At 42.7% G+C, this 27,186-nt stretch overlaps 2 protein-coding genes across 2 annotated transcripts; one reads left to right on the forward strand and one right to left on the reverse strand.

Moving 5' to 3' along the window:
* The first annotated feature begins 2,589 nt into the window (after nt 1-2,589).
* Nucleotides 2,590-13,245, forward strand: LOC137748696 (uncharacterized). The gene is made up of 21 exons (XM_068488876.1): nt 2,590-2,970; nt 3,147-3,234; nt 4,958-5,494; nt 6,117-6,211; nt 6,332-6,406; nt 6,505-6,666; nt 6,766-6,844; nt 6,936-7,090; nt 7,730-7,793; nt 7,999-8,078; nt 8,479-8,544; nt 9,127-9,177; nt 9,322-9,473; nt 9,822-9,912; nt 10,454-10,534; nt 10,675-10,752; nt 10,887-10,922; nt 11,063-11,106; nt 11,295-11,373; nt 11,716-11,806; nt 11,906-13,245. The coding sequence occupies exons 3-21, from the start codon at nt 4,960-4,962 to the stop codon at nt 13,153-13,155; spliced, it is 3,264 nt and encodes a 1,087-aa protein (XP_068344977.1). The 5' UTR covers nt 2,590-2,970; nt 3,147-3,234; nt 4,958-4,959; the 3' UTR covers nt 13,156-13,245.
* A 9,487-nt stretch (nt 13,246-22,732) lies between these two features.
* On the reverse strand, nt 22,733-24,324 carry LOC137724801 (uncharacterized). Its single transcript, XM_068463491.1, has 2 exons — nt 23,014-24,324; nt 22,733-22,813 (listed from the first exon to the last, which is right to left on the reverse strand). The coding sequence occupies exons 1-2, from the start codon at nt 24,322-24,324 to the stop codon at nt 22,733-22,735; spliced, it is 1,392 nt and encodes a 463-aa protein (XP_068319592.1).
* Nucleotides 24,325-27,186: the final 2,862 nt, after the last annotated feature.

The following is a 27,186-nucleotide window of genomic DNA, read 5'->3' on the forward strand; positions in this document are numbered from 1 at the left end:
GCATATCGATGGAATGAATGAAATACGAACAGTTAACATAATATGGTCATAAATATTAGGTTGTAACTTGATCATGAGCGAATTTGTTGATGTTGCACCCACGAAGTATGGAAAGTGCCAAACATTGGGAACTAACCATGGAAGAGTTAGGAACCGGAACAAGGAGAAACGAGAGCCATTTAAATAGAGGAATTGATTGTATTTCATCCTTTGTTCTCCATAGCAACTGGGGATCAAAAAACACCAAATTTGATAACTTATTAAAGGAAAGACGAAATAAGAACATGTTATTGAAGGCATTGCAACATATATCAAGGAGGCCTCCATTGATTGTGTACAAACAAAATATGAGTCCAAGGGCAAGGTAAGAAAGGGTTTAGCTAATGGAGATATTAACTTTTCCTGTGGAAAGGATTGGGCCTACCTATCCTAACAGGATCTTATAAAAGAACGGGAGCTGTTGAGAGGTTTCATATTATCGAGTCGAAGGGTAGCACTTCTGTACGTGATCGTAGTATGTCACGTCATCTCGTCCTCGCAGCATTGAAGAGTACTTGTGCACTATTTCCAGTTCACTGATAAGGAAGATAGAGTTGGGGAGGGGGCCTATGATGCGATACTTAAGTATAACCTGAGGAGATACATGCTAACTATGGGTAAAAAGCAAGAACCATTATGTAAATAATTTAAGGGTGTTACGGATCTCTTATACTACCATCGATCAACACTTTCAAATGTCATTTTTTCCCGTCACATCCGTCTTCAGGATGATCTAGTCACAGGGTCAATGAGCGAAAGATTTGTCCCTAGGTGTACGTTGAAAGCTTATAGTAGAACTTATTCAAGATGGCTTGGTGGTCTTGAGAATGGTTCTGGTGGGGGTTTCCCTTAGTAATAACGAAGATTAATATAATCAAATTCATGTTCATGCTAACAGCAAAGTGGATCCAATACCAAAAAAAGCGACTTGCTTCTCAGGAAGTGTAGAAAAATCAAAAGGATTGAACTACCTATTCATTATTCAGAAGTGAATCATAGAACACTAAAAGTTGTGGTATCTTATGGACCTAACATAGGTCACATCCCTGACGACATAAGATTGAAAGATCTAAACCTTCCTATTTGAAGCAGAAACAAACGGCGTGTTCCTGTTGAATTGGACACATGTTAGCTGTAGGAGTATGTTTTCAAAAGTGACTTCAGTTTGCCATTCAGGCTGAACTCCTCCGCTTTATGTTAGCAAACCTGCAGGTCGGGCCAGGGGTCGTGCTATTTCTTTCTGTGTAGGAATCCCTTTTTATTTACACTTTTTGGTTTTTCCAAAAATCATTGGTGTAGCATGCAGGCGGATGAACCCTTCTAACATGAGATCCGAGGAAACACAGTTAAATCTACTGAAAAGGAGGGTCATCCCCTTCCCCTTTCTACGATCATAAAACCCCTGGATCACTTTCTTTGTCTTTTATCCCTTCTGAACAGAATAAGTAAGGCCCCATCCTTTCTAAAAAAAGGGGCAGGGGGAAAGCGCCGGTTTGAAGTGGTGAAGGCCTATGCTAAAGTAAGAAAGAAAGTACGTTAAGGTTACAAAGTCTGGGAGTGACGAGTAGGCTTGGCAGTGAGGTTTTCAGTCACAGACTTGGTGATGGTCCCTTTATTGCAATATTATCTAGTTTGTAATATTCGCGTAATCATACTTTTGATTATGCATTGCATTACACTTTATTGTGTTAACTACTTTATGCTCTGGATTGAATTGATAATAATGAGATTGTATCCCTGAACATGTATCCCCAAGTAGGGAGGTTGATTAGGACTTGCCTTTAGATGACTTTGATTACTAATGAAGAACGTTTTGGTTCAAATTTATTCACATCATTATTATCTTACAATGACTTTTGTCATTAAGTTGGCTTTGTAACGTCATCTTATGATGGGGGTTATATTGTATGATTAGTGGTGGTCAGTACATTACGACCTCGTAACTTGTGATTATTGGGGTCAGGGTGTGTCAGCGAGGAATTCTTGTGTTTGGGATGGCTCCTCTAACTTACAAGAGCTTCTGCATGGAATTTTGAGTTGGGACACCAAGTTCCAGTGAATGTCGTTTGGTAGTCTTCTAAATAGCCCCACAATCCAAGTACTTAATACCGATGAATGGTTAAAATTGAATTTCGATGCTACTACTAAACTTGCAGATGGTGATGCTCATAGTCTAGCTACTAATGTGGATGAGATTAAACTACACTAAACAGCCCCACATTTCTTTCATTTCCAATGATTTAGTTTGTTTTGAGAATCCTCCTAATATCATACATAATCTTTTCTTTCACGACCCCAGTTGTGAAATGTGGTTGTATTTGCCTCGAATAAAAATTTATATCAAAGAAACCTTTAAATGATATAAAATTACTAATTAATGTGACAATTTATATTCACTCGTCTTATTGAATCAAATATTATAACCGTCACATTTTGAGTGCGGCCAAAAATAAATAAAACAATACGAACTTGCAATATCGAGTCGGGAGCATAGGTGGAAAGTGTTAGCGAACGACATTTATAACATGCCGTTCAGGAAGCTCAGGGAAGAAACGCAACGCACCAGTCCGTCTCCCCTTTTTTGATAAACGGGACACCGTCTCGAGAAGCGTTGAAAACCCAAACGGACCACAAGCCCCACCGTTCGCCCCATACGAGCGTGAACCCACTCACCAACTCCTGGAGCGCTCGAAGCACTCTCCCAAGACACGCGCGCCACATGAGCGCGTGGTAAATACCGAAACCTGAAGGGCTCCTGGGCGCAACGTCGTTTGAAGCAAAGTGAGGGCGTCCCTGTTTATCAAAAAACAAAGTGGGCGTCCCGATCCTTTCTGTAACCTTCAAAATTTTCCCTCACTTTCCATTTCTGGGATCAAAATCTCTAATTTTACTTTCAAATATATGGGATTTAGTTTTTCCATTTACAGGAAGGTAATTTAATTAGTTTAGAGAAATCAACAATTAATTAATTTATTGCTTCAAAAATATATTTTCCATGAAAGCATTTGTTTAATTCCTTGTATATGTTATTTCTATATTTGGGATTGATTTCCTTTGAAATTTGATTGTGGGTAAATATTTTTTGCTGTGGAGAATTTGCTTTCCAGGTATGTCTGTGCTGGAGGTGAAATTTTGGGGTCTGTAAGTGCAAGTTTTCACTGACCTAGGAATTTGCTGGCTGGGATTTCCAATCAGGTAAACCTTCAAATTTTACTGGTTTGATTATCTCATTTTATTTCTGTTTATTTTGGGTTACTTATGTGTATAATGATGATTTATTTGATTGTTGTATGTAGTTTTTTGTTTTTATTAATTTGTGATGGAAATGATTGCTGATTATAGGGAGGCATTTGTGTTTCCAAGAGTGTCACTGTTAGACTACTTTTTCGTTTTGACAGAGCGTTTTTCTAAGCTACTTTGATCAAGGGGAGGGGGATAAACTCGGCAGTAAAGGGGCGGACACACTGCTCTGGCCAACCGGCGTAGCCTGCATTTGCGAGTGTCACTCTTACACTGATTATTGTTTACTTTTTATTTATTTTAGGCTTTGTTTGTTTCTATCTGCCTCATACTTTGCAAAATCGATGAGCAGCTGAGTAGTTGTCAAATTTTAGGGTAGATTTCCGAGTTAAGATAAAATAAAAAAGAAACTAGATTATGAGCGACACTGGCGATAGACAAGTAGTTTTGACCAATCATTTCCCCTGCCACGGTTACTTTCTAGAATCTGAGAAACTGTATTGGCTGCACTTGAGTTTTCAAACTCTTTCTGGCATTTCAATGTAATCGTGATCTGATGTGTGAGAATACACACGTTTGTCACTATGATTGATACAAGTGATGCTATTGCATTGGAGGACTTCACTTTTTGTTTGGAGTCTAATCGAGATGAAAACTTCACAGAGGAAAAACCTGCATTCTGGCTGTCATTGATTGCTTGGCATTATTAAGTATTCTTAGCGAGCTTATGTTTTTGTCCCCTTTTTTGGGCAACCACGTTGTGTCTCTATATTTGGAACAGTTTATTTGAATCAAAATGTGTACAGTTTATTTGAATCAAAATGTGTGCAAAAGTGTTATTCACAAAAAAAGTGTTTTATTTGTAATACGTGTTAGCGAAGAAGCATATATCGCTTGTTGTTCCTAATGTTTTTATTTCTTGTTAAACTCCCTATGTTCTGTGTGCATGACAATACATCCTAGAAGAGAAATATGCTTATTTAACATGGGGAGTGATTTCCACACTCCTCGTTTCACCTTCTGCACTCCTCCCCTTAATGGCTAAAAAGGAGAGAGGGGAGTGCAGTAGGTGAAAAGGGAGCGCAAAAATCACTTGCCTTTGATCTTTGCAAATATTGGATTAAGCATGTTGTAGTCATGTTCTTCTTGTATTTTCCATGTGCGACCAGTGCAAAATATAAGATTTTTTATTCTTGGTGTAGAATAACAATTGAACTTGATTTGACTGTCCGTATTCTACATAACACGTGGCTCCGTATGTATGGACTAAAAAAAAATGTTTCAGGATTTGTTGCATGCGCTGCACTGCATGTTGTTACCGTATGGCTAAATAATGCAAATTTGAAATGTGCTTTCACATGTTTATGTGAGCCAAAATTCATTTTCCATGGTAGTAAAGCATAAAAGAGATTCAAACTCGGCAGGTTTGGAAAACATAAGTTTCTTGCTTAATTTGTCTATGGACTTGTTGACGGTGAAAGCCTTGGGACTGCATTTTGAAAATGTTTTGTCTCTTTCTTTTCTCCCCTCCGAGGGATTTCTCTTATATGTTGTGTTGTGTGGTCTTCCTGTGCTCTTCGCATACTTTTGGAAAGTAAAGTTTCTATATCTTATTTTATATCATACAATAGCATATTTATATTCTGTTTCCCTACCATCTTTTTCCTTCTGCCACCAGTAATGGAAACTCAGAGTCAAACTGAGGTTACCAGGCAGAACAAGATGCTTCCTCCACAACCTGGAACATTTGAAGATCGTGAAGACCTCGTCAAATATGTTCGTGATTTCGGTGCCAGTCAAGGATATGTGGTGACCATCAAGAAATCGAGGAAAGACAGAAGAGTCATACTTGGTTGTGATAGAGGAGGTGTTTATCGCAATAGGCGTAAAATTGATGAAAGCAAGCGAAAAAGGAAAGCAAGTTCACGCCTTATAAATTGTCCTTTTGAAGCCATTGGGAAAAAGGAAGATGATTTATGGGTACTTACAGTAAAAAATGGGGAACACAACCATGAAGCGTTAAAGGACATGTCAGAGCATCCTTATAGTCGTCGTTTTACTGAGGATGAGGTCAGGCAAATCAAGCAAATGACTGAAGCTGGTGTAAAACCACGCCAAGTTCTTAAGGCCCTCAAGCAAATCAATCCTGAACTGCAGTCAACACCAAGGCATTTGTATAACCTCAAAGCCAAGATACGTCAGGGAAATCTATCAGGTTCGTCATGTTCCCAAGATTTTAGGAAATGTTTTTCAAATAGGGCTAAGTTGCTAGAAAGAAAAACCTGTACCATTCCACAGTGTGTTGGAGGGTAGTTCCATCCTTGTGTGTCACTTTTATTAGGTTCTTCATTCATGGTTAGTATTGGGGTTTGAGGCGGACTTCTTTGCAGGTAAACGGAAATTATTTTTAAGATAAAAAGTACATAGCTACTCATTGGAAACAAAGTCATTTTTCTAGTGGGATCTCTATTATAGTTTTTGATCGACCACTATGATCATGTAAGGGGTAGCTTTCACCACACTTTTGTAAGTGAAATTTTAGTTCATAGCTTCATCGGTTTAGATTCTAATATCACAATGTATGCTGCTTTTTTTTTTTTTTTTTTTTTTTTTTTAAAGAATTGGGTAACATATAATGATTCTTTTTGCAGAGCTTTGAAAAGTTGATGGACATGTGCATAGTGTACCATACTTAGATTTTGGCTAGAAAACTTTACATAGCAACTTTTGGATCTCTGGAAAAAAAAAAAAAAAAAAAAGAAAAAAAGGTAGAATAGATCAGAGAGTTTGTCAGTACTCAAATAACTCACATATATATTTTAAATTTATTTCATCAGAAAAAAGTTTCAAGTCATGGAGACCTGACCGATCTGCTCTGGTGAGTACAATTGCTACTGCCAGTGGGGAGTCGTTAAAGCAAAACAACCAACCGGTAAGGTTTGCTCTTAAAGGTGGTGCCGTGGTGGAAGGCTGCTTTTCTGCTTGTGCTCTGTCTCTCTGTCTTTCTTTGAATGAGTTGGGTATTACAAACTTATTTTAGATTCACTTGTAGCTGAAGGTTCCAAATTTTATTGGAGGGAAATTCATTGATTCACAAGGGTGTTCAGTCATTGATGTTTTAAATCCAGTAAGCTCACAAAGTTCAATCAATTATCATCTTATTTTCTTTTTGACATACACATTTATCACTGGTGTTACTAATTTCATGTTTGATTTCTGAATTAGGCAACACAAGAGGTTGTTTCTCATGTTCCTTTAACTACCTATGAAGAGTTCAAAGCTGCAGTTAGTTCAGCCAAGCAGGCTTTCCCATCATGGAAAAACACTCCTATTACCACTCGTCAGCGTATCATGTTTAAGCTTCAGGAGCTCATCCGGAGAGATATTGTCAGTAATTGGACTCTCATGAACTCATAATTTTACTATATGATTTTTATTCTCGAGTTATAAATCTCAATCTGGACAACACATCATTACTCTTTCCAGGACATGCTTGCCATGAATATCACCATAGAACAGGGTAAGACATTGAAGGGAGCCGAGAGCGATGTTCTCCGTGGGTTAGGTCAGTCTTCGTACGTGTCTTATTGCCATTTCTGTTATTTTTATGACCAGTGTTACAAAAAGTGGGGTGTTTTCCTTTCTTTTACTTTTAGAGGTCGTTGAACATGCTTGTGGAATGGCAACTCTACAAATTGGGGAGTTTGTTCCTAATGCGTCTAATGGCATTGACACATACTGCATTAGGGAACCGCTAGGTGTTTGTGCTGGGATATGCCCCTTCAACTTTCCAGCAATGATTCCCTTGTGGGTATGGCGCATTACCTCTCAGTTTTTTTCTTTGGTGGTTTGTTTTCCACATTTTTTAATTTTATTTAGTGCTGGAACAGGTGACAGTTTATTTGATTTTGCTTCCTATTTAAGCTTATGTTGATGCGATTAACTCTTGCATTTCTTTATTCTTTAAACTAAATACATTAGACCAAAAAATTTATTATGGTGACATGATTATCCTTAAACCTCCCCTTGGTATCTTTTTTGTGCATTCTATTTTATGCCAGATTGGTTAGTTTTTCTTGTTAATCTCATAACTGCTTTCTTTTGGTACTTTAAAGCCTCATTTGTTGGAGAGGATTGGCTTGGATAGGACTACTCACTATGTTGAAGGCATTTTGAAGGAAGAAATGGATGACAACTAATTCATTTTGTCAAAGTTGAAGGTTACTCACAAACAAAAGATCCTTACTAACCCCCACAAAAATGGTAGGATTAGAAGGGACAACTTTTCCTCATGCATAACCTTCAACTTGGAAAAAATAAGGAAGTGTCGTCAATTTCTTCCTTAAAAATGCCTTCAATATAGTGAATAGTCCTACCCAATCCAATCCTCTTTAACAAACGAGGCCTAAGATGAGAGTTTCCTGTGAGTAATGTTTCTTCATTCTTGCAGATGTTTCCAATAGCAGTTACATGTGGCAATACATTTGTTCTTAAGCCATGTGAGAAAAATCCAGGTGATTTTTTGTCCTTCAAATCTGTTGTAGTGATGTTTGTGAAGTGATAATTTGTGACATGGAAGATGTTATATGCTAAGACTTGTATCAATGTTGAATTGATTTCCTTTATGTATCTTCATGGAAATGAAATCTTATGTTTTCATTTTCCCTCTATTCTCCCCATATTGATAAATTGAAATGGCTGATATTGTTTTTGTTTAAGGGGCATCAATGATACTTGCAGCACTTGCAAAGGAGGCGGGTTTGCCCGATGGTGTCTTAAATATTGTTCATGGCACCCATGTAAGTTTTGTTTATGAGGGTGTCCATGTATTTGCACGTATTTTCCAGTGTTCTAACCTCCTGTGTTTTAAGTAGAAAAATGAAATAAATATTAATATATAGTTGTACCAATAGAAATTGTATAACATTTTTTTTTTTAAACATGTGTTACTAACAAAGGTGTGGATCTTTTAGGTTATGTTGTATCCCTTTTGATTGAGTTGTGGTTAGCAATTAAAGGTCAAATGTGTTAGCTGTTGGTCACTCCCATCGACCTTATGTCTATTTGAATAGTTATGTGCTGTAGACGAATTAGTAATGAAAAAGTGAAACCTGGGGTAGGTTTCTAATTAATCATCGGTACATTTTCTGTCTTAAGTTCACTGACAAATTTCTTTTGCTTGAAAATCAATGTGAGCAGGATACTATTAATTATATCTGTGATGATGATGACATAAAAGCTGTATCACTTGTTGGCCCAAATACAGTAAGCTTCTTTCAGTACAGTGCTTCATGATTATTTACATGTCTGTGATGCCTGAAGATTTGATCTAAAGTTCAAACTTACTCAACACATTAGCACAGACACATATAACCTTGTCGGGGTTCGCTACATGTATTCACATGGAGAAAAACTCAAATTCATTGAAGTTGAATTTACTTTTGTGATTTTCCTTTGGATTTATCTTTTGGTTCAATAGAGCAAAGAACTTTAAGCTAGGTTCCCAGGGAAAGAAGCAATAGGGCGAACGCGTGGAAGATGATAATTGAATGTAAATAATGGCCCAAGGACAATTTCTAAATCTGATTATATATTTGCCCACTAAAACACTTAAAACTCATTGCCTTCTTTGGAATGAGTAAGAGCTTTACTGGTTCACTGACTTTAATAAACCCTTTTTAGCTGAAATCTTATGTTTCCATGCAATTTGGAGATTTAGTAGGATATCAATTTTTTCCTCTCATAGGTTGTCATATCACTTATGTTTAACTTCAGACTTCAAGTACTGTGACGGCGTATGCCATTATACTCTATTTGTTTAATTTCCCCTTTCTCTCTCTTGTAAAGGCTGGGATGCACGTACATGCGAGGGCAGTTGCTGGGGGAAAACGTGTTCAGGTGAATACTTGCAGTCTGAATGTTCTTTTCCTCTCTCTCTCTCTCTTTATGACACACACACACACGCACGCACGCATAGTTGCGCCCACACACACATATCCGCCACAATTTTCTTTCTAACTTGGTATTCTGTCAACTCCTTAGTCCAGTATTGGGGGAAAAAATCATGCAATAATCATGCCCGATGCTAGCATGGATGCTACCTTGAATTCTCTGGTTACTGCTGGCTTTGGTGCTGCAGGACAAAGGTGTATGGCTCTCAACACAGCTGTTTTTATTGGAGGCTCCAGGCCATGGTAATGCATTTTCTTTGCTTGTTCTTATATCATTTCTTACCTTTTCTTTTGATATTTGTCCATCTACCAAGTTGACTACTTCTAGTAGTAGTAGTTAGATGCCTACAATTGGAATAAGAGTGCCAAATGAAGACTGCCACATTTTAAAACATGAGTAGTGTAGGGTTGAGATAATTTCCTTTTATTCTAGATGTTCTACTCTTTAATTTGTATGTTATGTGAACAATAAATTTATCTATTTATCATAAAAACTTAACAATATAATAATATACGTATTGGCTTTTTTAAGGTAAAAAAGGTAGTAAGTTATTTTTCAACTAAACTGGGCGGTCTATTTATATTTCTCAGGGAAGGCGAACTTGTGGATCGTGCCAAAGCCCTTAAAGTGAATGTTGGAACAGAACCTAGTGCAGACCTTGGTCCAGTTATTACAAAAGAGGTGAATACATCTTTCTGCATTATGTGCCAGTTTTTTTTTATAATAAAAGAATTAAACTGGAAACCTGAGTTTCTGTGTATTGTAATTTGTAAGCAGCTAGCTTTCGGCTTGAGTAGATTTTTCTACTTCAAGAGATTGGTGCCTTTTTATCGCTTCTACCTTCTTCTTCATTTCTTTGCCTTCTCTAAAATTACTTCAGCCCTAAACCTTCCATGCTTACTAAAAGACATTTCTTCAGATTTCTATCATGCCCACCATAACTATATTTCAACATCACCCCTGATGTCCTGCATCAACTGGCCTCCTTTTTAAGCACTTTAGGGATGTTCCTTTTAGAGTAGTTCGCCTTAATTTGGCTTGAGTTCTGTATTTGAGTGTGGCTTTGCTTGTTTTGCAATTATGTTTTTTCATTTATGAATATATAAAATAAGTTTCAACAACAATCTTTGAAATCTCTCACGGAAGCATGTTATATAACATGTTTAGATGATACGCTTAATGTGGTATTATTTAGCTTTTCACATGCCATCTAAATTCACAGGTGAAGGATTCAATTTGCAGATTAGTTCAGACCAGTGTTGAAAGCGGCACTAGACTTATTCTTGATGGGAGAAATGTTACGGTACTTATTTGGTCTCATCATTTTAAGATGAGATATATCAACTTTTGCTATTAGACTTACTTGGTTTTTGGAAAACTTGTATAACTAAGGAGCTTGCTTTCTATAAACATTCTCTAAATTTCCCAAACTCAACTTTGTAGGTTCCTGGATATGAGAATGGAAATTTTATTGGTCCTACGATCTTATGTGATGTTACAACCAACATGGATTGCTTTAAGGTAATCTTTTCGTGTTCCCAGTTCTTGTATGTTCTGAGAACGAATAGACTTGGTTAATTACGATTCTCAGAGAAAGAAGAGTTGAACCAAAGACATGGCATATTCTTGACCGCACCGTATCTTGTTTTGAGCAGGAAGAAATTTTTGGACCAGTTCTTCTTTGCATGCAGGTATTTTCTCTCTCTCTCTCTCTCTCTCTCTCTCTCCCCCTCCCTCCCTCCCTCTTCTATGCAGTCTTGTATTCGAGTGAAAGTTTTTTCTGCAAGTTGTAGATTAGTTACCAATCCTTCTGTTTTTTGATGACCAACAGGCTGCCAGCCTAGAAGAGGCCATATCCATCGTAAACAGAAACAGGTACCTACCTGTTTTATGCTTTTAGCATATGTTCAAAGCAATTACGCTTCATGTATGCTTTCCTCCTCTCTCGCATTTCTAAAATTCATTTAGAAATGAGACAGTCTCACCCTTTGTTTCTGCATGCAACTTATGAGAAACATAGCACTCTTTGACAAGCTTTATATTACTATCTGACCATTCCTTAGGTTTGGTAATGGAGCTTCCATATTCACAACATCTGGCATTGCTGCAAGGAAGTTCCAGAATGAAGTTGAGGCGGGGCTGGTAAGCCAACTCGTTCTTCATCTTGTAGGGTTATGAGAACTTATGAGATGATGCTAAATGCGGTTGTGTGCTACAATTCTCCTTGGGGTAGATATAAAAAATTTTATGCACATCTGGGATTTTTATGCATATTAATCAATGTAAAGGATGTTAGCTAGAAGCGGGGATGGAAAGTTTGAACTGAGAGAAATTTGCTGGTTTAATAAACTATTTTTATAGAATCTTCATTAGAACGGGAGAAAGCTTGAACCCATACAGCATGCTTTCATGGGGCTGACATTTTCTAATTTTATGGTCTGTGACATGCATGTTGCTAACTGACACGAATTTGACATATCTCAGGTTGGAATCAACGTCCCTGTTCCAATTCCTTTGCCATTTTCCTCATCTAATGGATCAAAGGCATCTTTTGGTAGCAATCTCAATTTTTCTGGTATAAACCCCTCCTCTGCCCAACCACCCCCTGTCTGTCTCTCTGAGGTTGAGGTTGGTTGAACCCTTTCTTTAACTACAGTTGCATTCAAAATTACAGGTAAGGCAGGTGTGCAGTTTTACACCCAGATCAAGACGGTTGCACAACAGTGGAAGGATTTACCTAGCCTAGAAGTGTCGCTGGGTCGGCCTCCATCATCTGAGACAGAGATGACAGGTAGAGGCGTGTCTTCGGGTTTGCCTTCAACATCTGAGAGAGATTCACCTAGCCAAAGAGTGTCGGCAGACATGCACTCAGAATCCGAGAGTGATTCACCAAGCCATGGAGCTCCACTGCCGATCACTCCCACATCTGAGGCAGATCGACCTAACCCAGGAGTCTCATCAGTGTCAACAACCTATAGGAATTTGTCTAGTCAGGGAATGCCCCTCGTCATCCCAGCAACGTCTGAGAGAGATCTATCCAGTGCAGATATCTCGCTGGCTCTGCATCCAGAATCAGAAAGAGAAATACCAAGTCAAGTTGTGTCACTGAGACCTTCCCAGTCCTCAGAGAGGATGTATATGCCGCAAATGTCTCATTGGATGGAAACCTCAACATCTCAAAGGACTGAAAATTTGCCTCAGACTTCTCATTGGATGGAAACCTCAAGATCAACAGCTTTAAGGACTGAAAATTTGCCTCCGACTTCTCATTGGATGGAAACCTCAACCCCAACATCTCAAAGGACTGAAAATATTCCACCAAGTTCCGAGAGAAATCATGTGCCTACGTCTCAGAGGAATGGCAGCACGGCATTAACATCTCAAAGGATTGATACTACTATGGGATTGACTTCTGAGAGGGCATATGTGCCGACCTCTCATGACAACATGGTTCCAGTATCACACAGAAATGACGGGATAAGCCTCACACCTCAAAGGATTGACACAACCCTACATCCAACATCTGAGAGGGTATACATGCTGGCAGGATCTCACCTGAATGAGAACACCATTTTTTCAACATCCGAGAGGCTATACATGCCTGAAACATCTCATTGGCATGATCATATGGGTTCAACATCTCAGAGAACTGAAAGTGCTCTACATCCAAATTCGGAGAGGATATACATGTCAATAGCATCCCAAAGGAATGACGACTTGGCTGCAGCTTCTCACTGTGCTTCTGATGCTGCTCCATCCAGCTCAGAAAGATTATATACGTCTCCGTTAGTTCAGAGAAATGCTGGTATACGATCAATTCCTGGTGCACCTCAGAGGATGTTTCCTCACAACTCGATAGCTTCAATGGATGAATTTCCCAGCCAAGGAGCATCACTGACTTTACCACCGTCTCAGAGGATATAGGATAGAATGTAGTGGTTTTTATTGTTTTACACGTTTTCCCTTAGGAATCGAATCTCACACTAATGCGAATAAGGGTTGCTTTTTCGGCTACGAACTTTCTCTTCTATTTTTGCTCAGGCACCTCTTCATTTTAAAGTGAGAGTAAAGGCACTGGCGGCGGCCGTGGCCGCGCCCTGGAGGAGAAATAAAGGGTGAGCGCCGGGAATATTAAAGCAAAGAAACTATGAATCTGGGGTTGCTATCGTTGGAGTAGCACGACTAACTTTACCAAATCTTATTTACCAGGTTCACTGGCTGTTATAAGAAAAGTTTTAGTATTTTACGAGAATGAATGGCTAAGATTGAAAATAGATGATCTAAACAGTTTAGAAAATTAAATCTACTAGCTAAAACATCCGTAGCATTGTATGATACGTAGCATTGAAGTCATTCGATTAATGTTCAAGAAAAAATTAGGAAGTTTTAACGAAACACTTTCGGTATTGTTCACTTTTAACGAAAAATCACATTTTTATCTTTTTCTGATACTGTTCACTACATCTTGATTTTTTTTTTAATTAAAACTAAGGTTTTTTATGAACTTTTTGTTAGTTTTCCTAAAAAAGTAATCTGTTTTGAGGTATCTCATGTTTGGTTATATCCAGCTAAAAAGACAAACAAGGCTAAGTTGCACAAATTATCTAGGTAGTGTCGGTCACATGACAATGTTACTCGAGGTGAAAACAAAATACTTTTAATAATACTAATGTGGTAATATTTGATGTCAATCTATGTCCTTATCGAACTTTCCATACAAATGTCCTTTAATTCGACTAATGAGTGCGTCACTTCAAAACAGTGAAATAGTCCTTCCTCGAGTTTCTTTTAAATAAACACAAGGTTAAGTAAAATTCGAGAGTCTCTGCATACATTTGTGGTTAATCGCTTAATATTGCAAAACACAGATCTCCGAAGTTGGCTCAAGTAGTGAGAGAGTAAGATAAATAAATTAGGATTAGTATAGGTTAGGAGTTCAAGTCCATCCAATCTAACTACAAAAATTATATTTTATCTCCTCAAGTTTGTGTTCAATTGCAACCTCAAACATATTTAAAACATTTTAATATCATATATTTAACTTATTAGTTTCTTTCAATGTCATACAATCGTCAATCAATCTAATATCTCAGTGAATAGAGTGTTGGTTTTCTACCAATGCGTCTGGAGTTCGAAACTCTTCATTCCTTAAATTATTGTAATAGTCTCAAACTCTTGCCTTCTAATATAATAAATTTAAAAATAAAAAAAAAACGTTAAATTGACCGTTAAATGATGACGTGGCAAGCGTGGAGCCCACATTTTGCTGATGGGGTGACGTGGATTGATTTGATTCGTCGAAGAAGGGAAATTCGTCGAGGGCATCGAAGAAGACGTCATCATTTTCGTCTTCATTGTTTGGGGTGGGAGGTTCTAAAACTTCCATCTCTTGATCTCGCAATGGAATTCTATTTTTGGACCACGATTTGCACCCTCTTCTTGATCTCGCAATCGAAGGTGATGCTTGTGACGGGAAACGAAGTTGCAGTTATGCTTACGTAGAGCAAAATTATGGATTCTGCTCTTTGAGTGGAGGTTGGGAGATTCAGTGAGTGAAATGGGTATGTGATGATTTTGGTGGTTAGGGGGAACAAGAAGGAGAGAGCGAGGAGGAACAACCCCAAAAATTAACCACGTGGTACAAATTTATACTCCAAATCAGCAAAATGTGGGCTCTGTGCTTGTCACCCCATCACTGAACGACCAATTTAACGAATTAATTAATGGTTGTATGAACATCAAAATGAAATAAAAAATAAATATATGAGATTAAAATGTTTTATGAGATAACAATTGAATATAAAACCGGATGGGCAAATAATTTACCCTAAAAAAGTGTTTGGAAAAGTAAATCATGTTGTAAAATTGAGGATATGTGTGCAGTGGAACATAAAGTAAATAAGACACAATATTTACGAGGTTCAGCAAGTGTGCCTACGTCCTCGGGGCAACAATAATACTTTCTTTCATTATCTGAAATAATAGGAGTATAATGATAACCTATACATCGATCATGCTTCAGTCTTAAGAAATGTTAAAATTGCCATCTCTTGCAGGCAAGAGTAAGGGCAAAGGAAAAGACAAGGAAAAAACATGATATGAGATATTTTTGCTTTCGACCCTGAAGATATGAGATACTTTTGCTCTTAAAGAAAAAAAGTAGAAGGATTTGATGATACTGTAAAATTTCTTGATCAAATTTCTTGCTCAAAAAATGAGTTTGGCGTTTTGAGGGACTTGGTTGAAAAGCTTTCTCAGATAGAAGGAAGACTGAGTATTTTGTGAGACTTGGTTGAAGATGTATTCTTGACGAGGAAGAAAAGTTAGACATTTTGGAGCTCTGCCTTGCCATAGAGGACAGAGGACAGAGGTCGACATAGATAGGGATTTCCTAAAAATAGCAGGTAGTGGCGCTGTTGGGACCATCCCCTTCACGTTTGTTGGCAACAGTGGTGTAGTTGGTACAGTAAAATCCACGCGTTTCAACTTTGTCAGAGATTTTTAGCAGAGTTGTCCTTGATATCCAGAAAAGCTGAGAATGCGAATGAGAAATGCCAATGAAATTAATTCAAGAAAATCTGGCTTTTGAACAAGTGGTCATGTTGCCTCTTCTTTTAAAAAGGGATTGATTGTATCCAAAAGCACGCTCGAAAAGTTGCCCACCTTGAAAATTGCTTTTGTTGTATTTATGAGATTGTACTTTATTTAACCTCTTTTTCTTTCATCTTTTCTGAAAATGGCTTGCCCATCTGACCGTTGGTTTGATTTGAATGTTGTCGAAAATGTATATGTGCTTCTTCAGTACAATATTTGGCACCCATCCTTCTTATCCTATAATGGTCCTCTTACAGTAAGGGACTCTGTGATGAAGAATGATATAACTGCTGCAGTAGTAGCTAAGAACCTTCTCACTCCCAAAGACAAAAGAATACTTTAAAAAAGGTTTGATGAATTAGTTGTTCAAGACTCTTTGGCTTTTAGTATTTAATGTACGAGTTCTATATCTAACATAGGCCAACATCTACTTGCTCGAACTCGCCAAGTTGAATCATTAATGGTAGATGGTAATTCTTAGGTAAGAGATTAGAGGGGTCAAGCACAAGAATAGTGAATTGCACATACTTGCAAATAATTACTCAACGAGTGTGAAGAGAAAGCTTGACCAACTACAGGAATCTGAAAGTCAGATTCAAAGTGACCATCAGAGGTTTGTGGCTCTATTTTGAAGGCATCCACTACTTCCATCGTCTGGAGTTCTACCAAGTAATGAGGCTTCAAATGATTAACCTCTGGTGTCTCTTCCTTCTAGAGTTCTGTCAAGTACTGAGGCTTCACATGATCAATCTCAAGTGCCTTCCACTAAGGCTTCACATGATCAATCTCTAGTGCATTCCCCTTCTGGGCTTCTGCCAATTATTGAGGCTTCACATGATCCATCTCTAGTGCCTCCATTTTCTAGGGTATTGCCAAGTACCAAGGTTTCTGTTGACTCTAAAAATTACAAAACCTACGTGGCGCGCAGGCCGAGTAACTAGTAAGCTAACTACGTCTTTCGGTTGAATGCGGGGCATGCCAACTCGTCGGCCGAGCTTGGCCGAGGAGTAAAATTTGTTGATGTCGCTTTGAGCGCGTCGTTGACTTCTTTATCTTGCGATTGCGACCGAGGAAGGAACACTCTCGGTCTCTGGGTTCTACAGCCTGAAGACAAGGCTGCTAATTCTGCGGAGTTCACGACTCGTCGGAGCCCGATTCGGTCACTGTGATTATATTTGTAAGAGTATAAGCACGTCGAATCGAGACCAAACTATATGGGCACAGGTACTTAAACGTGATGTATGTCTTGATGGTAAACGTAGTTCGGCCGTTGGAATGCCGAACCCTGAAACTTACTTGCGAGTATCCAATCATAAAATAACTCGGCATCCAGTACGCCGAGCAATGTAATTCGTAACACCTGACTATGCCGAAAAGGCTAGCAAGGTGACCTCTGCCAACAAAGGTTCGAAAACCCTTCTCGGCCGAGACTTAGATAGATAACCGGTCGACCTCGACGCAGTGCTGTTTATCCAAACTGAAGGTGCTTCTCGGTCGGCTGATTCTGTGGCAGCAGTGCTGTTTATCCAAACTGAAGATGCTCGCCGGGTGCTTCCACAGTGCTATTTATCCAAACTGAAGGTGTGTCGGCAGGAAAAGAAAAGGAAAAATCTCAAGGTGTTTGAGAGGTTTTGCGCAGGGCAATTGTATGCTGATTTTTGAAGGTCCTTTCTGTTGCATGATTTCTTGTATTTATAGTACCTCATTCCTTGAAACCAATTCGTATTCTGATTTGGATTCGGAGTCCTTGTCCCATTTCGATTCTAACTCGAACAAACCTACTCCCACTGGGATTCTGAATTTTCCTTTTTTTCGAGGCTTTATTCCTTGCCGGTCGAGAATCCTGGTCGCACCAGGACTTCCTCGACCTTCTCTATTTATCCGGACTACTTAGGATAGGATTTGGCCGACCCTGACATCTGGCCCAGGATTTATTATTCGGCCCATAGTATTTGTCATCACCTTGGGCCGAGCACATCCTGCTGCTCGGCCCAACAATAATATTTTGGGCCCAAACATTGCCCCCTCGCTTTTGAGGTCGCCGACTGTTAACTCTTGGTCGGGCCTCGGCCTTGAAGAAGCGAAAACGTTTATTGCTTTTTTGGACTTTACTTCCTTAATGACCATTATTCCTGCACATTTATGAGACATGATTGCACTTTCCTCGTTGCCCCTAACGCGTGGCCACGTGTCGATTCTCCGCCGCTCTTAAAAGCTTTCAATCATGGGCCTCGAAACCATGCACTAATTGAAACGTCTTATCCTCATTAATGCATTAAAACTGGCGCCGCACGCAATCGTGCGTCCTGGATTTTCGACTCCTCGAAACCATCTTCGCAGGTTCCCAAAATATCTGAAATGATTGGAACCTTTCCCGGTTAAATTTCCCCCCAATTTGAACCAGTGCTTTTCGAATTCCAGCGCTTTTCCGAATTCTAGATGTTTGATCTTCATTCTGAAAAGCCTATAAATACCCATATTTCTGTCATTCGCATCTTACTCTTTCAGAAATTCCAAAATCCCAATTTTATCATTCCTGTTCGTTCAAGCAAAAAATTCTTCCAATTCTTCCTTCTGCGATTTCCTCTCCAGTTTTCCCCTCTGCAATCTCTCCTCCCAAACTATCTCCTATCATCTCTAACAATGGCCTCCTTTATTTCAAAGCTCTCTGACGAAGTCAACAAGTGCAAAGATTTCATTGATCGGAGCGCCGTTAAGACGCTGCGATTTGAAAATGACATGGCCACCACTTACCAGATTCTGGGCCCCCTTTTTAGAGACGCAGTGCCGTCGTCTGTTACTAATCTTCTCAAGGAGCAATGTTTAATACCCCTGCTGCAGGGGTTCGACTGGTCGAAATGGACTCTGGCGCGGCCTCAGGGAGCCTGGCCCTCGACCACCACGGCTTGGGCTGCCTGGGTTGACCGAATGAATACATTTTTTGGCAAGGAGTGGAAGGCTCTCGGCATCTACGATGCCATTATTTTGTCAACCATGGAGATTGCCATGGATAAGGAGCTGCTCATGGCGGCCCTGAGTTTATGGTGTTCGGCCACCAACACCATGGTCCTGCCTTTCGGCCCTCTCGGCCCCACAGTCCTCGACGTCTCGGCCATCCTTGGGACTTCCCCGACCGGCCTTCCTATTGACGCCGCCCTTTCCGGATACCCTTCTCCTCTCGACCTGAAGGCACTATTCGACGAAAGGGCCGTCGAAACGCTAAGCCGGGGTGCTCGGGAGCCCTCAAAGGAAGAAGTTCAGAAGCTCCACAAGAACTTCTTCAACTACAACACTCTCATCCTTCATTTCGCCGGCCTAGGCGAGGAAGGCCTTAGGAAGGGAGAGCACGAGGCCTTCCTCTTCTACTGGTACAACAAATTCATCTGTTGTACCAGGTCAAACAAATGCCTGGTGGAGAACATGCCGGTGGCCTAGGCACTGGCTAATGGTCGCTCGCTGGCGCTCAGTCCAGCCATACTCGCCAACCTCTACCGTTGCCTGGCCGAGGCGACCATTGGCAAGATTGACCCGCACCAGAACGGACCCCTCTGGGTGTTCCAACTCTGGTTGCAGGTTTACTTCTCCACCCTTCGACCGGAGGTTCCTGCCTTCCAACGAACGGCCGCCCTCGGCCTTCAACTGGGCTCTCGACCGGCGCTACCTCACCGAGCCGACGAGGTTTTCAGACACTTCCTCAGCCTCGACGTCCTCTCGGATGACGAGTTCCTGGTATGCCGGCGCCAGGAGTACCCTTCCTCGCTCAGGCTCCCTACGGCAGCATGGGCCGAGTTCGAGGATGCGGGCATTCGTCAATGCTGGGGGTCGTTCGTTCTGGCTCGCGACCTTCCTCTTGGTTGCGATGCCCGCCGAGCTAGCTGGGAGGTCTACCATCCCCATTTTGTCGCCCGGCAGCTCGGCTATCTTCAAGGCTGCCCCGTCCCCTTGCTCGCCTCTCGGTCCCTCCTGAGTCGGGGGCGTCTTACCGGTTCCTCTGAAAGGGAATGCAAGACGTCGGACCAGGAGTTCCAAGAGAAGTGCAAGAAATTTCAGCTTCGGCCGACGGTTCCTGAATCTTTGGGAACCGACACCTTCGGGGACTAGTGGGAGGAGTATACCGGCGACTTCTTCGGCGCCCCGGCCGAAGATCTGGTGAGGAAGATCTTCGGTGATCGTCCCAGGTCAATGTCCTCTGCTCAACCTAAGGAGTCGGCCCAAGGTAGTCTTTCCACTTTTCTTTCCTTTCTTCTTTTTTCCATTTATTATTTTTGTTATTAATTATTTTGCTCTTCAGGGGGGCGTGGGTCGAGGACGGTCGAAGTGGTCGCCGCGGTGGCAAGGGCGAAGAAGGTGCCCACGAAGAGGACCCTTGTCACCGAGCGGACGGTCCCTGCCAAACGCCCCCACCGAGGGGTCGAGCCGGCAGATGATGCCCTTCGCCCTTTTAAACGCGTCAAGAAATTGGCGAAGAAGGGCGACCGGGAAATTCATGTCGTCCCCAGTGATACTACTGGGACGCCTGCTCTTGCCGGCTCTCCATCGGCTGCCCCGGCATCTCCAACCCCGATTCCTCCAGCAGTCTCCTTGGCCGATCCAATCGTCGCACCAGCTCCAGCTTTGGAGCCGGTCGTGGCGCCTGCAATGGGAAAGTCGGCTGCGCCTGTCGAAGCACCCTCGACTCCAACGGTCGTTTTGGAGGTAAAATTCTACTTCCACTTGTTTCTTTAGGTTTCTGGTCGTAATGCTAAATGTTTTCCTTTTTGTTCAGGATGTCGAGAGCGAGAGCGACGAAGTCCCGCTGGAACGCCGTCGTCGACCAGTCAACTCTCCTCCCGTCCATCCTCCTCCAGTCGTCGAGGTGACCGCTCGACCGTGTTCTCCTGCGGTGGATCGTGGCAAGAGACCTATGGCCGATCCTGAGGCCACGGTCGAAACGCCGATCCATCCGCAGGATGAAGACCTTCCCATTCCCCCACAGGAAGTCTCTTCGGCCTTTGTAAGTCTTGTTTCTCTTGTGTTGATTTTTTCGTGACACATGTTTTTAAGACTATTAAATGTCAGGTGCCCGAACATTCATTTCACCGGTAATTTTATGCGCCAAGGGGCGTTGTCTATATTTCTTGGCCACCGTTGTGGCCATCAAATGTAGATGACCTCCATCGGCCGCGTGAATTGCGAAGCGGTCTAAGGCACTGGGCTCGGCCATTAAGTTCTCTGGGTTCGAGCAATGACCCAGAGGGCATGGCCGAAGTCTCCTCTCGACAGGTCTAAAACAATCCCTTTTTTTGTCATGCACTGTATCACGACGTCTTTCTTTCCTTCACAAAGTTTTTCTTTTATGTGCAGCCATCGTGGGAAGTGTAGCTTGACGCTCTTCTTCAGAGCACGACCGGTGAGGCCGGCTCCTCTGCCGCTACTGCCGAACCAGCAGGAGCCATGCCCGAGGCCGAAGTCTTCGTGAAGCTGCACGAAGTCCTGTCTCAAACTGCTTCCCAAGCTCTCCGATCCAAGGGTCTTGACTCCGTTGGCGAGTGTCTTAATGACCTTGCCAGCGGTGGTTACCTAAGTACGGAGAATATCTCTTTTCTCACCGACCTCCTGAAGCGGACTCGGCAACACTTCTACATCTTCGAGCGAGCCCTTCAAGCCGAGGATGACTTGAAGGCTGCCAAGGTCGCGCAAGAGGCCGGCCGAGCTGAGATGGAGGCAATCAAAGCTAAGAAGGCGAAGCTGACCGAGTTTGATCGCCAGATTTCTGACCTCCAGCGTCAAATTTCTGACCTTCAACGGCAAAGGTCTGCTGCTGTTGCCGAGCTTGAGAAGGACTTCGAGGCCAACAAGGCTCGGCTGACGGCCTTCGCTGCCGGTGCACGGCATGTCCAGCAGTTGCAGTTCAACAAGAAGACCAGGCAGGCTGAGATAATCCTGGGCGAAGCGAAGTGGCTGGAGCTAAAAGCTGCCCTTGAGACTTTCCTCCCCTCGACCCCTTAGGAATTTTATCATTGTATTTGTATTTGTTCTCTTGTAATGATTCTTTTGTTATCAATACAATGGTTATTTTGATATCAATACAATGGTCGTTTTGCTATCAATACAATGGTCTTACTCTTGCATTTCCCATGTAATTGGATAGTACTTCTTTAAAAACTTTCCATTAATCGGCAATTTGTGAACTGAACCCGTCCGATCTCTTAGATGATATGCCCCCTTGCCGAGGACTTTGTGAACGATGAATGGCCCTTCCCAATTCGGCGACCACTTACCAAATCTGGGGTCTTTAATCCCAACAGGCAACACAGTTTGCCAAACCAATTCTCCTTCGCCGAACGTTTTTTGTCTTACACGCTGGTTATACGCTCGCTCGGCAATTTTCTTTTGTGCTATCAACAAGTTACCCGCGTCGATTCGACTTTCTTCTAAGTCTTCTAATTCTTGTCGCATTGCTTGACTATATTCAATACTGAACAAATTACTCTGCTCGATTACTCGTAACGAGCTTATACTCAACTCGACCGGTAACATAGCGTCGTGTCCATAAGTTAACGCGTAAGGAGTGGTTCCAGTGGCCGACTGGGGTGAAGTTCGGTATGCCCATAATGCTTCATTTAACTTTAAATGCCACAACCCAGGTTTCTCTTTTACCATTTTTTCAAGGATGCCGATCAACACTTTATTGCTTGCCTCGGCCTGCCCGTTTGCCTGTGGGTAGTATGGCGTAGATTGCTCGAGTCGGATATTCAAACTTGCCGCGTATTCCTTAAACCTATCGGCCGTGAATATAGTGCCATTATCAGTTATGATCGTTTCTGGCACGCCGAATCTGGTCACAATATTCTCCTCTACGAAATTGCATACCTCTTTAGTAGTTAATTCGACGTATGACCTTGCCTCAACCCACTTAGTGAAATAGTCAGTTGCTACCATTATCCACGCGTGTTTCGCTGCCCCCGATGATGGCGTGATCTTGCCGATTACGTCCATTGCCCAACCCCTGAACGGCCATGGTTTAGTGACCGAGTGTAGTAATTCGGCCGGGGCTCTCTGCACGGGTCCATGAATTTGGCATGGTATGCATCTCCGTGCATATTCGATGCAATCCTTTAATATATTGGGCCAAAAATAACCGTGTCGCTGGAGCAACCAGCGCATCTTTCGTCCGGACTGGTGTGCCCCACATATTCCTTCATGTACCTCGGCCATTGCTTGGGCGGCCTCGTGTGGGCTGATGCACAATAGTAGTAACCCGTCCTTGCCCTTGCGGTATAATTCATTTTGGTACGACACATAATTCGTGGCCAGGACCTTCGTTATTCGGTCGTGTTTCCCATTGGGGTTATCGAGGTACCATAACATCGTCTTTCTCCAATCATCTGGTTCTACTTCGACGACACATACTTCTACGGGGTCTCCGCGTTCTAGTAGGGATGGGAGCGACATTACCCTTGTCCGTATTATGTGTGCGCGCTGGAGAGTCTGCTGATTGATCAAGGCTGGGTACGAGCGCAGACTTGTGGCTGCAATTCGGCCTAGCTTGCCCCCTGTGAGTTGTGCTCCGGAGGCGATCTGGGTGAGTTCGTCGACGTCTGTGTTGTGGATACGTGAAATGTGTTCAAACGTGATCCGCTCGAACGACTCGGCCAGGTAGGTGGCGACCATATGATAGGGCGCTAAAGTACAACTCATGCAACGAAACAGGCCGTTTAGTTGGTTAATCACAAGTTCGGAATCTCCAAGGACAAGAACACGGGGGGCCCGCAGATCGTGTAAAATGTGGAGGCCGATAATGAGGGCTTCAAATTCGGCCTGATTATTGGTGCAGCTGAAATCTAACTTGAGAGAAAAATACCATCGGCAGTGGTCAGGCGATTGAATTGCAATCCCAACACTCGCCGAGGTCGAAGTACTGGAACCATCAAAATGCATAGTCCAATGGCTATCGCGTGTGGTGACTAAACCGATGTCGACGTCGCCTCCCTCAGAACCATAAGGGGGAGGGTGTTGGGCCAAGAAATCGGCGAGAGCTTGCCCCTTGACGGCCTTTTGGGGTACATATTGAAGGCTGAACTCGGATAAAGCGAGCGTCCATTTCCCGATTCGGCCTTTGACAATGGGCCGAGTGAGCATGTACCGAATTACGTCCGTTTGGACGATGACCTGCGTGACTGATGGGAGCATGTAATGCCGAAGCTTGGATGCGGCAAAAAACAAGGCTAAGCAAAGTTTTTCGATAGGGGAGTAATTGAGCTCTGGTGAATTCAAATTTCTGCTAAGATAAAAGATCGCTTGTTCACGCCCTCCATTGTTGTCTTGTGCGAGGAGACAACCAATGGATTCAGTGGCGGCCGAAATGTATAATTTAAGGGGTTTGTTGCGACAAGGTGGAACTAGCACGGGTGTGGTGGAAAGGGCCACCTTGATTTGCGTAAATGCAGTTTGATGCTCTTCGCGCCATTCAAATTTGTCGGTATCTTTAAGTTTCAGGAGCGTAGAGAATGCCTTCATCTTACCGGCCGAATTGGCGATGAAGCGACGAAGAAAATTGATCTACTCGAGTAACGACTGGAGCTGTTTCTTTGTCGTCGGAGGTGGGGCGCTAATGATGGCGCGGGCTTTATTTTCGTCGACTTCGATGCCGCGATGATGCACCAAAAATCCTAGGAAATTACCGGCCGAAACACCGAAAACACACTTGGCCGGGTTCATTTTGAGGTTGTTCTTGCGCATGCGAAGGAACGCTTGCCGTAGATCGTCCAAGTGCGTTTGACGGCGTTTAGATTTTACGACCACATCATCGATATAAACTTCGACGATTGTACCGATTAAATCGTGGAATATCAGATTCATGGCTCGTTGGTATGTGGCGCCGGCATTCTTGAGGCCGAATGGCATTACTACCCATTCGTAAGTACCAAGTGCCCCAGGGCAACGGAAAGCCGTTTTGTGGACGTCGGCTTCGGCGATGAAAATCTGGTTGTAACCCGCATGGCCATCCATAAAAGATAGCAGTTCATGATTAGCTGCGACATCAATTAATAGATCTGAGATTGACATTGTATATTCGTCCTTGGGAGTAGCCAGATTGAGATTACGGAAATCGATGCAAATACGAAGGGCACCGTTTTTCTTCAACACTGGGACGATATTGGCCAACCATTCGACGTACCGAGCGGTCCTAATAAACCCGGCCTTTAGGAGCCGAACTAATTCTTCTTTAATGCCGAGTTGTACTTCGGTCGAAAATCGGCGAGGGGGTTGTCGAAAAGGCTTGCACCCCTCCTTGATGCGTAGCTCATGCTCTACGAGGTTTCGGTCGAGGCCTGGCATTTCATGGTAGCTCCACGCGAAGCAATCTTTAAATTCGTGGAGTAATTTACGGAGTTCGACCTTCATGGACGGCGGGAGTAACGCGCTAATAAACAATGTTTGAGGATCATCGGCCGTCCCTACGTTAACTTCTTCTAACGGGTCCTTGACTTGAGGCCGATGGTCTTCGAGTTCGGCCGGCGCAGCCTGAACTTTATCGAAAGATAGAACGGGGCCGTTATCTGCTTCGGCCAAAAATTCGATTAAATTGATGCCAGAATGTGGTTGCTTGGTAATGGCGTACCAATGGGCCAGCAAACGTTCCATTGTAGATGAAACCACGGCCTGACGCCGTTCTTGCGTGGTGTGCTCAATCATCGGCATTGATGACTAAATCTGCCAAGCCAAGTCTCGCCGAATCCTGTTGGACAGTCTCGGCGCCGACCTCAATCACTTTCTGTACCGAAATTCTCGTCGGCCGCCCATCCTCGTTAAGGCCTTGGAGGGTGATGTAGCCGACGTGATCATCGTAATAGCGAGCCTGAATCATGTTGGTTTCAAATGGTTGGTTATCGGCTGGGTGGACTACGACCGATTTGCCATCCCAAAAGATGAAGACTTGGTATAGTGACGAAGGAATGCAACTGGTTTGGTGGATCCAGTCGCGGCCAAGTAATGCGTTATAGTTGGTCTTGGAATCAATTATAAAGAATGCCGTCATGTGTTGACGCCCGGCGATGCTTACTTCCAACGAGAGCACTCCCTTATTCTGAGATTTGTCACCAACGAAGCTGCTCATAGTGATCCCTGATGGAATGAGTTCATTATCAGAACGGCGTAAAGCCTTCATGACGGATATTGGCATAATGTTCACTGTGGCTCCACAGTCGACAAACACTTTAGAAATGGGGAATCCTTCGATGTGAGCCGTGACGTACAACGGCTTCAGGTGTTGGAGATTAACCGAGGGAGAACGGGGAAATAGTTCGGCCAAAGCCTTCTTAAGGTTGTCCCCGCTTCGGGTTTCTCTGTCGTCGTCGTTTGCGATGAAATCTACTTGCGTTGCTTCCTCGGCAACCACGTCCCCGTCCAAGAAATTTGACTGGTGGGTACTTGGCTGGAACTCAGCTGGTAGGACGTGGACCATACTGATATCCATATGTTCGAGGACCGAGGGACCCATTGGATCGTGGTCGTCGTCTTCTACAGAATTAACCCCAGTAGCAGTCGGCGGAACATCCTCGATCAAACTTTTGAGTTCCTCGGTAAGAACCGGTATCTGAGACATGTGAACCAGGTCGAGTGTGGGTGGGCTATTTTCCTCGACTATGTTGACTGCCGAAGACTTATGTTGGTCCTTCGTTACACGGGCTCGTTCTTCATAGGCAATACGGGCGTTCCTCATGTCTAGATATGTATCCAACCGTGCTATCCGTTGTTCCTCGTCGGCCGTGAGGCCGAAGAGTGATACAGCCGAGAAAACTTCGAAATGATAGCGTAAATGCTGAAGGTCTTCGAACGAAAAGGGTAATTCGGCGGCGTCGATATCTGTATAAGGATCAACCTCAAAACCAAGGACCTGAGCCTCCCGTATATGTTGGAACCTAGCCTTAATTGCTGGGTCGGACGTTTTCTGGATAATTTGCTCGGCATCAGGGCAAGTTAGAGCTAAGTCGAGGGCTTCCTGACACGCCTTGGGTAGTCCGTACAAGTCATTGGCGGAGTATTTCTTATGAAATTCTCGCATGTATTCCAGGGATTCACCAAGGAATGGAGGATGTAAGTTGCGCCGTATTTTGATAAACGGCTCGCGCGGTGGTAACGGAGAAATTTTCCTTTCGGCCTCTTGTCTAAAGTGCTCTAGACGAGCTTTCGTTTCCCCAGGCCGGAGAAGGATCTTGATACGTTTCTCAGCTTCCTCAATGGTGGTTTCGAAACCGGCAGCTGGTACTTTCTTCCCTTCGGCCAACTCGGTCATGATAGTCGGGGTTGGCCGTTCGCTGATGTCGTCCACGACCTTTTTTTGTTGCCACTGGTTGGAAGGGCTGGCCTGTGCTTGTC

Source organism: Pyrus communis, chromosome 1, assembly GCF_963583255.1.
Source record: "Pyrus communis chromosome 1, drPyrComm1.1, whole genome shotgun sequence".
Taxonomy (NCBI): domain Eukaryota; kingdom Viridiplantae; phylum Streptophyta; class Magnoliopsida; order Rosales; family Rosaceae; genus Pyrus; species Pyrus communis.